The 9,991-nt window shown below is 53.1% G+C and overlaps 3 protein-coding genes across 3 annotated transcripts; 1 reads left to right on the top strand and 2 right to left on the bottom strand.

Moving 5' to 3' along the window:
• Window positions 1-232: 232 nt before the first annotated feature.
• ACRALDRAFT_2026784 (uncharacterized protein) lies at window positions 233-2,053 on the bottom strand (the record flags this gene model as incomplete). Its single annotated transcript, XM_071020419.1, has 2 exons — window positions 233-1,283; window positions 1,356-2,053. 2 exons carry the CDS (start codon window positions 2,051-2,053, stop codon window positions 233-235), a joined length of 1,749 nt encoding a protein of 582 aa, XP_070875807.1.
• A 227-nt stretch (window positions 2,054-2,280) lies between these two features.
• ACRALDRAFT_2034054 (uncharacterized protein) lies at window positions 2,281-3,647 on the top strand (the record flags this gene model as incomplete). The annotated part of the gene is made up of 1 exon (XM_071020746.1): window positions 2,281-3,647. A coding segment is annotated over one exon (534 nt), but the record flags the coding sequence as incomplete, so codon positions are not given.
• Window positions 3,648-7,274: 3,627 nt separating this feature from the next.
• ACRALDRAFT_1075606 (uncharacterized protein) lies at window positions 7,275-9,654 on the bottom strand. Its single transcript, XM_071018407.1, has 6 exons — window positions 9,628-9,654; window positions 9,301-9,559; window positions 9,136-9,237; window positions 8,974-9,051; window positions 8,497-8,915; window positions 7,275-8,432 (listed from the first exon to the last, which is right to left on the bottom strand). The coding sequence occupies exons 1-6, from the start codon at window positions 9,631-9,633 to the stop codon at window positions 7,911-7,913; spliced, it is 1,386 nt and encodes a 461-aa protein (XP_070875805.1). The 5' UTR covers window positions 9,634-9,654; the 3' UTR covers window positions 7,275-7,910.
• Between the last annotated feature and the right edge of the window lie 337 nt (window positions 9,655-9,991).

The following is a 9,991-nucleotide window of genomic DNA, read 5'->3' as shown; positions in this document are numbered from 1 at the left end:
GAACAAATAGAAAAGAAAAGATTAATGTGGCGTGGCCGTCCGCCACTGTGAATCCCCTTGTGGTGTTATTCCCAGAGGAACGGCGGTATGCCTAATCGCCGACGTGACTCGAGTCGCTTGGTGTGTAGAATTTCAAACGATATGAAGAATTCGCTTTTGTGTTGTGTCCCAATGCATTTTTCATCTCCGAAATGAGGACCTGGGACGACATTGATCCGGCATGTAATGTTCTCTACTTCCTCCAGCCCACATTCCAGATGACGTGCGCAATGTCCCGCGCCGTGTTGACCGTCTCGACCACCCGGCCGAAGATGCCTTCGCTCATGGGTGCCACGCCTTCCTCGTACGGCATGAACATGCCCGACTCGGTCCGACGCATGCCGGCCGGCTCGGGGCTCAGGCTGTCTGTGTGGGATGCTCCGCGGGGCGAAGGGTCCTTGTCGTCCGACAAGGCCGTCGAATACCGCTCACCCCTGGGGGTCAGCATGTCCTCCATGGCCTCCTCATCCTCATCTTGGATGAAGAACTTGCCCATCGCCTTGGAAGGTCGCAGGGTCTCTTGCGACGACGATGGAGATAGCACGGGATCCCGATAGATGTCGGTGCTGTGCTTCATGGCCGTCTCGGCCGACTCGCTAGTATCCTCACGGTACTTGAGGGTGGTGGACGGGAGCATGGCGATGGTTTTCTTTTCCGACTGCTTCTTCGACTTTTTGGTTCTCTTCTTCAATTGGGGCATCCTCTTTCTTGGCTTGGTCCGCTTCATCATGATGCCCTCGTCGAACGAGTCGCTGTCGTCGTACCGTTCCGTATCCAAGTAGTCGTCGTCATCGTCCTCCCCTCTGATTTCCACGGCGATGCACTGTTCGACCTGCTCGTTGAAGTGGATGTGCCTCCTCTCGATGCTCGGGGACTCTACACCGGACGACAAGCTGGACGGCGCCGCGCTGCTGCTCTGATAGCTCAGTCCTCTGGAAGAAAACGGGGACGTGTCGAAATCGGTGGTGGTGCGTTTGAGGGACGGTCGGAGGAGCCTCGCCTGGCCATGTTCTTCCTGGGCCTGCACAGCAGCAGCGGCCGTTTTAATCAGGGACGAGGCCGACAGGGATCTCTGCAGCATGATTTCAGACATGCTCCGTTTCTTCAGAATAGGCTTCTTGTTGATAAACGAGTTGTTCTGTGGTATTGTGTCGTCGTCGTGGTTTCTGTCACGGGGAGGCGCCAGGGCGCCGTGGCCCTGCTGCAACGGCCCGTAGAGCCATGTGACATCACAGTCCTTCAGCCTGCAGGACGTCAGCATGACCAATGTTTGTCAAAAATCACAAAACCGCGGCGCGCCGAGACAACAAACTTACCAGTTCAGCGTCTCGGGAGACACGGTCTTGAGATTATTCTTGGACTTCATCCATGTTCTCCACGATGCGTTTTCGAGCCGCGCACTATTGCTGTATTCTGAGCGCCGTGATACGACGTATCTCCAGGACGACCAGATATCCTCCTCTGCCCAGGTGTAGGACAGATAATCGACGTGTCTCGTCGGCTGCGCTTTGACTGCGGAATCGTCTTCGGCGCGGTCAACCTCGAGAACGAATTCAGGGGAGCCTGGCCTCGAGGTGTTGCCAGAAGTATCTTGCTCGGTCGGCGAGGCTGTATGTGAGTCTTCCGTGGGAGGGCTTATCGGCGATTCCGCGTACTCTGCCGTGTCGTAGAAGCCGGGCATGGAATAATCGGGCAGTACAAAGTTGTCTTCGGGAACATGTTCAAAATAATGGAGCGCATCATCGCAGTCCGACAGCGATGATGCGTTGGTAGGCGGCGTTGATGTGAATGAAGAATCTTCCGACTCGGTCCGCACGATGCGTGGGGAAGAAGCGGCGGAGGAGGGTGCAGAGTCATCCATCTTCGACTTGGCATAGCCGCCGGTTTTATGGCTAGCCGATACGGACGAACCAAAGGTCGACGGTCTCGTGGAGAACTTGGGCTGTGAATGGGATCGTCGCAAGGTTGATGGGGAAAAGTAGGATCCCTCCTCGGAATTTAGCACGACGGCCATGGTTGAAGTGCGGCGTGAGTCGGCGGGGTGCGCCCTCTGCTCAGTGTAGGTATTGTTGGTCTAGAGATATCATGGAGACACGGCTCCTGGCGGTCGAGGACAGATGGCAGTAGTCCGACACACACACTCCCTCTCTCTCTCTCGGCGTTGATATGGAACTAGTCGGGTCGACAGGTCGATCGATGGTGTAATGGTGCTACTACGTGGAGCAAAGGCTATAGGGTCCTGAGACAACGCGTTGAGTCAATATTGTTGCTATGTAGCTATCGTCTCTGGTCGAGGAAGTGATGAAAAGCAAATGGGTGAATGCATGAATCATCATTGGATAGCGATTTGCGTGGGTAGTAAAGAAAACAAGGACGGGAGGACAGAATAGGAGGAGTGGAAGTACTCAGTGGTGCACCCAGTTTAGGAGAAAGAAATCGATGAAAAAAAAAGAAGAAAAAGAAAAGAAAAAAGGAAACGGAAAGACGAGTGTCCGGGCCAATTGCTAGTGAGATAAGTGCCACGGCCGAGGCTCACGCCCACATTGCTTTGGCCCGGTGGACGGCGGAGAGGAATCGGTTGTGCAAAAAAAAAGTAGGCGTGGTGGAAAGTGGGAATCAAAAAGAAGCTAGGACGGTGTGGGGGTGTGGCCACCACCTCGAGGGCGTCATTGCCAATGGAGAAAGTGTGGTGTACGAAGTATGCAGTGACAGTCGGTCGCAAGTCGCTTTAAAGTTTTGCATACAGGCGCCGCAAGAGGCCCTGTCTGACCTGCTGAACGACCATGTAGCCCACCCATGTCTCATGGATGTGTGGAGTGCAGATGGCGATGGCTTCCAACATGTATGGAACCCATTATCCGTATCTCGCTGCTACCAACATGGCGCAATTCGTGAAGAAGGGTGCGTAGCGACACGGGCAGGACAAAAAGGGGTAGGTCGACGGAGGCTAGGGGAAGGGGAGGGCGGAGGGCGGAAAATGCAATAAGGTAAAGATAAGACGACAGGAATAAATATAGACACGTACCTGGGAAACCAGAGAGGCGTATCTGGCGATTTTACAGGGCAAAAAGGACGGTGATGTCGTGCAACACGGAAGAAGTCGAGCGTAGGCGATAGGATGACAGTTGTAGAATCGAAGGCTGTGGGAATAGGATGGAAGTCGTCGGGTTCGGAGGACGGCACAGGTGCTCAGTCGAGATGGACGTCTTGGAAGATGGTGTACGTTGTAATTGCTCGCAACTCCTCTCGTGCGTACGTTGTAAACCGACGTCGTTGTCGTCGTCGTTTGTGAAAGGCGTCAATGTAGTACACTCGACCAAGACAGTGGACGTGAATAGGCTGTGTCAAAGATTGGCGACCCCGAGGTAGTAAAGATTGGATGGCGAAAAGATTGGGTTTTGTTTTTAGATTCGACCTTTGGCGCCGGTCAAACGGGATCTTGTACGAATGGTTTGACGGGAGAATGGAGCGCGGGAGGTAGCGACAGGCTATGAGCAATATGAAGCTGCCCCGGGTTCGTAGGTAAGGAGTAAGGTGGGAGTACTCGTAAGGTGGCGAAGGACAAAGACGAGAAAAGGGTGACGGGTAGGGATATTCGTACGGGATTGGGCAATGGGGAAGTTGAAGTGCGTCGAGAGATTCGAGAAGCAGAAAAAGAGTAATAATAGTGACTGGAACTCCACAGGGATGTACGGAGGGAGGGAGTACAACGTAGTGGACTGAGTATGGGGTCAAAAGTGGACGCGGAACGACCTACGGAGCGTGCAGAGAGAAATTTTACATCATCGACGCTAATAAGGGGACAGGGGCCTGGACCAACAGTGACCAACCAGTAACCGACAGTTCGGTGGGTCAGGGCCTGGGGTTTTTAAGGGCCTCGACTCCCGACGATGTGGGTTGCGACAGGAGCGAGTGGGTCTTTGCATCTCAGGGCAAATGCTGGGGATCTGTGGTTCTTGCCCCAGGTGGGCCGTGCGCTGGTACCACAGCACGATGTACACTTCAGTACTTCGTACGAACACGCGTTGCGTTGCCTTTCAGTGCCAAGGGATCTTCGATCACGGACTATGTAGACTACACCACATAGGCATAGTCTCATACCCAAGCACTGAATCACCCAGGTGAGGCTAGAAAGTGGACAAGGATCATAAGTATTCCCTATAGAAGCAACGCTCCTTTGGACGAATGCAAATCGGCACGGTCAAGAGAACCGAAACCATCGCGCACTTTGAGCAAGTTGATGCAGAACACAAAGTAGGATCCACACCATGCCCTATCCCGGGCCCGTCAAGGTACACGTACCTAGACTCTATGGAATGAAGGGTCGCGGGGTTTCCCAGCCAAAACCTGGGGATCAAAAGGGAATTCGAGACACCCTGGAGTCCAATTTTCCAAAAGTCAGCTGAGGTCAACGATGCATGTTTTTGTACTTGTTTTCCTTACCTCAGCTACAACGTACTGAGTATAATCCGATCCTGTACTTCGTACGTTGTGCGGCTCCTTTGAGTTCAAGACACTAGGGTTGACCAAGCGGAGCGATTCCTCGGGACTAGGCACCGGGTCCAGGTAGGAGTGTCTTGGATGAGGACGGCCCAGGCGATACTGCAATGGAGGAACTCTGTTAAGGATGCTTCATAAAGCGGTCGTACTTTTGGCCGACACTACGGCAGCATATATCTGTTCGTTGCTGAACTTACGCATTCGCTCACTGAGTCGATTGGGCTTGAGAACCGGATCTCCGCGGATTAGAAGATCTTGTACATATACCGTCCATGCTCGAATCTTATTGTGTTGTTCAAAGACAGCCGCTCCCAGGCTGTTCTGTTGTGGTCTGGGTCCATATATCACCGTGTCTCGCTGCAAGGAGACATCTTGGCGGGATCTACGAAGTACGATCTCCCAGACTGGAACGTACTTAGCTCGCAGGGGTAGACCGTTTGAAAACCCTAAAAACAAAAATAATAACAGCCCACATCTAGGTTCACACCAAGCGTAAACAAAAGTGCTCCTAGTACGTACAACATAGTTGACGTTATGAATGCGTGAACTAACAGAGTCGGTATAGTCAGTACCGAGTAATGTGGCATATAAGGGGAAATGATGTGACGTGAGTACATGTCTTGTAAATATCGCCTGTCTACAATTGTATGAATATCGGGATATCTACTCGGTAAGGGCTTGGACAACTCACGTCCGAACCCGACCTCGGCTAGGGATGACACAGACGTCTGGGGTACTTTTGCGGGAATGTCTACAACGTAATCATTCGAAGTACGGAAATCAGTACGGTAAATATTCTCCAGATGGACCCCCCACTGAATGACACATTGTTGGACTGCAAAGTACTGCATTCCTGTATTCCGTACCTACGTTGTACATATCGTGGATACTATGACGACATGTGCGTAGGATGTTAGTAAAATATGTGTCCGGTACAGGCTGTAGCCATATTCTACTTTTCTGGCTAACAATTTTCTTGTTTGTGGGTCCATCTGGGGAAAGGGACCGGGATATTGGCCGTACCAGCCTCAGTAAATGGAAGTCCCGCCAAACCCCAGAAACATTACAACGCACTGATCAGCTTGTCTTTGATCTTTGATCTCACGAATACATTGCTCTTGATTCCGATGCATCTTAGCGACGAGGGTTTCCGTTGCAATATCCCGCCATTCCCCCTACCTTACGTGGACAGCCATCCCACGGTATTTTAGTCACCACCCAGGGATACATAACGCCGAACGGTACCGACCTGGACTAGAAGCATGGGAAGCTGCCTGCCGATAAGGAGCATTATTAGCCTCTGGATCCTACCATCTACGTTGTACTTCAATATGATAGGTAAAGCACTATCTGAAGAATTCCCAGGCAAGCTAGTCGAGAAGATGCACTTTTAACGTCTATGGACAGACCGTTGTGCCTAGGATGAGACCATTGCCCAATGGGGTGAGCTCCGCTTCATGGAACAGTGGATACAATTGTCCCCGCGGAGGATTCCTCTGGTTCCGAGTCGAGTCTCAGAGGGGCGGGTTCAGCGCTGTTGGGGGGGTATTTCCCCCCCAGATAAGGGTCATCTGTCTCCTGCTTTTAGCTGGGGCGGCTAAGCTTGACCTTCCCTCTTGAACCCTGTTAAAAACATCCTCACTCCACTCAGAGATAGTTCTCCGAGCTGCCTATGGATAGATACGAAGTATGCTCGTTCCCCGGCGAAGCTGTCCGGGACCAAGGGTGGGCAACGGGATCGTGCAACCTGCTCGGCCAGAGCATGGTGGTGGAGACCACGTCATCTCAGTAACCAGCGTGCAGTCGATAACAACGGCATGCTATCTCGACGATGCATTCATGGCGTTTCCCGTACGAGGTATCCCGGGTTATCGTGGCAGCCGAGCCTATGTGAGACGCAGGCCTCATCATGCTTTGCTGGGTGTTGCTCGAACCTGTCCATTGATAGCAAGGGGCCTTGACCACGTGCCCAGGACTAGGGCGTACAGGTCCTACACAAACGGCTATTTACCCTACAACACTACCTGCAACGTACTCACAGAGGCCGCGCTTCCGGCACGAGACAATACTGGGGCAATCAATCAATGGTGTTGTCACCCGTTGATCACCCCGAACGCGCGCAGATCGATGCCTGGGAGCTTTGCAGACACCACGTGGATTCTCGGCGGTATGTGTTTCGTGCCTTTTATCTGCCGGCCAAATCGTCAATCGCGTCGGTCAGCAAGACATGTCGGGTTGAACCTTGAAACAGCTTCATCCCTGTCTTTTCGCATATCACCATGCTGACAGGTCAACCACCTACGGTCAACCAACCACCTACCCGCCGGAACTCGGCAGACGTGTCCTCTGTTCCCCCGCTTGATGGTGACCCAGCCACTGTTCTTCCCAACGGGCAGTGTAACACGCACAGATATCCGTGCTTGGAGGACCTCAAGTCAATCAAGATGGACATGGTGAGGCGGATGATAAGAAGATACAGATCGGTCACGATAAAGCGCAGAGGTCTACGAGCTAGTGCTCACCTCACCCATCTTCGTGCTGTTGTTGTGTTCCATCGTCGCTTTTCCCTACCTACAGTATTCGTACATTGCACGCCGGGCGGGCGTCCTTCGCTCCCTTCTTCTCTCGCTCCACTTTCCCCTCTTTTACTTTGAATCGAGTGGGGACATATTGCTTACAATGTGCTCGGATGGGGATTTTGACATTGAACACAGCTTATAAAGGTAACGAGCTGGGGCCGAGTTCGATCGATTGAGACGCCACCCTGTTCAATGACGTTGAGGTGCATTGATGCGAAAATCCAATGTAACAGTCGTTTATCTAGATACCCGCCCTGTGGATACGCCGAGTGCAAAGTGCAAACTCGCCCAACTGCCTACCCTGACCGTGCAGACAGAGTACCGTCGTGATATATGCAATGGAGGGACGGTGGCCATGGACAAGCCGGATCAGATTCCGGGACAGGGGTTCGTTCCTTCACGTCGAGCTTTTTTTCCGCCATCGTAATCTCGACAGTCCCTGGCGCAAGCTGCAGAAAGCAACGCGGTGCTTGAACAGGCCAATCACTCGTCGATATACAGCAAATGGCCGATCACGAAATGCAAAGTTGCAATCTTGCTTCTTTTGCAAATGGTCCAGAAGAAACTCCCGTACTCTTTGGTCCCATGGGACGAACCATAGTGTATCTACCTGTTGTGGAAACGACAAGGATGCGGTCCCAGAGACAGCGATTAAATCCCCGCAAACAAACTTGTCGTTTTCGTCACCTCGCGGAGCCGGCACTGGCGTGCCCAACCTAGCAAGACAAGAAGAGCGGGAGAACGGGAAGGGGGTCGACCGTTCGGGAAAGGGAGAGTGCGGATCATCTCCCATCAGGACGCTTCGCTAAAGGCAACCTCGGGGGGTAGGCGGAAGGAGGCGCAGAACATGCGCTTTTTCGGTGCGACGTCGCGCACGTTGTGGATATAAACCTCGCCCTTGTTCTGCGAGTCGCCGGGCGTCAGGCGGACGCCAATCTGGTCGAAGATCCTCTGGCAGATATCGTTCAGCGGCACTTCGTCATCGCTCTTGACGGCGAAGCAGTGGACGTGGACCATGGGCAGCTTGGCGCCGGTGTGTGGCTCGAATAGCTGCTCCAGTCCATGGTAGATGCCCCGGAAGCGATGAAGAAATGTGATGGCCGAGTCGGGGAGGTTCATGACAAAGTGGGAGATGGTCGGTGGAATGGGAATTCGCTTGGGCTCCGGGGGCTGGGAAGTGGACGACTTGCTCCTAGAGACCTTGGGCTGGATAACGGCGCAGTCTCCACGAACCGACGCATCGTAGACGATGCGACTCGCCTCTCGGATAAAATCCCGACCGTCCTTGTTGAACGTCCGCACATATTGATCGACCTAGGAATGTTAGAAGACACTGCACTTGTCTGGCCCGAAATGTGGGGTGGAAGTCCAAGGATACCTTGTTTCTTTTGGCAGCCTTCTCGAGGTAGTGATGGCTCTCTGGATTCATGTCGTTGGCGAAGACAAACACCCCCTTTTTGCCGGAAGGGATAGCGAAAGGCCCGATGCCTGCCATGACATCGCAAACCACCTCGCCCGGTTGGAACATCTTGATGAGTCTCGAGTGCTCCGTTTCGAGCTTGCTGTTCCAGTACACCTTGGAGTAATCGAAGGCGAACGTGCAGTCGTTTTCCTTGACCTCGACGTCCATGTCGTCGGGACCCGCGAGGACCTCGTAGGCAAAGGTGCGGAACTCAGACTCGGTACCGACGTTGTCCGTCTTGTTGATCACTGTCCGGATCTTGGGGTTCTTGTCCAAGATGACTTGCGCAATGATGCTTTTGTACGGAAGATAGCGGTCCCTGAGATTCAGGTGGGCTGTCGAGCGCGATCTGTGAGTTGCCATTCAGCCCCGCCCTGATGACGGGAGACTCACCGACATGTCCAGCCGTGTTGAAGCCCACGGGGATTTCATCGTGCATATCCTCTGGGATGATGGACGACACGACGTCCACTTGGCTCGAGTCAGTGACTGCCTCACACGCGACGCGTTTTTTTGTATACATAAAAAAAAAGACAAAGTATTAGAGCGTCTCACGGTAGGTCCAATACTCATAATCGAGATGAACGTCATACGGTATCACGGCCAGCTCTTTCAGGTCAACGCCTTCCCGGAGCACGGGTCCCCACGTTGACGGGACTGTCGATATTCCCTCTCATCAGTACCTCGGAGTGACTACAGTTGACCAGTTGAGGCGCTCACCGTCCGCCTTGGTGCCGGGTTTGAGAAGGAGGCATTTTTTGCCCGAGCCCACGGGGTCAGGCCGAATCGCGTCTAGGCGATCCCAGTTTAGGAGCTCCCTCCCCTTCTCGAGCTGCTTGCGGTACCGGGCGATATTCCGGTTCTCATGGACAGTGGCGGCGGCGAGGTTCAGGGTTTTAGAAAAGAGGGATTTGTCGAGAGTTGTTGACGCCCGGGCGAGAGGGGCGCGAAGTGTGAGCATAGTCTCGATGTTCTCAGTCTGAGTAGAAGAGATGAGCAAGCTAGCTAGTCCATGTGTCCCATCCCAGTGTCCGGGAACAAACTCACGTCCATGATGTCCGTGCTTTACAAACCTGTCAGGGGTTAAGTTTTTGGTGGTGACTCGGTCGGACCCAGGCGAGGCTGAGAAATACAGGTACCAGCTGGTATGGATTTCTACTTAGTACTTGGTTGGGCAAGAATATGCACAGCCACGGCGGCTGGGGCATTTCGTGGCGTGGCTGGTGCAAGGCTGACTTGTGGTACAAACCCACTGTAGGTGATGTCACCAACCTGTCGCTCTCATCACCCACTCCACCGTTGAACTGGATTCCGCAGACAGAATATCTACATTCAATCCCTATTCGTAATTTTTCATCTTCTGTGATTCTTGGCCGAGTCTATCACACAGGCTGTTAGTTGCGCTGAGGAC

The sequence above is a fragment of the Sodiomyces alcalophilus genome, assembly GCF_042370955.1.
Source record: "Sodiomyces alcalophilus JCM 7366 unplaced genomic scaffold ACRALscaffold_3, whole genome shotgun sequence".
NCBI classification, from domain to species: Eukaryota; Fungi; Ascomycota; class Sordariomycetes; order Glomerellales; family Plectosphaerellaceae; genus Sodiomyces; species Sodiomyces alcalophilus.
Note: the sequence above shows the minus strand (reverse complement) of the source record. Positions and strands in the feature narration are given on the sequence as shown.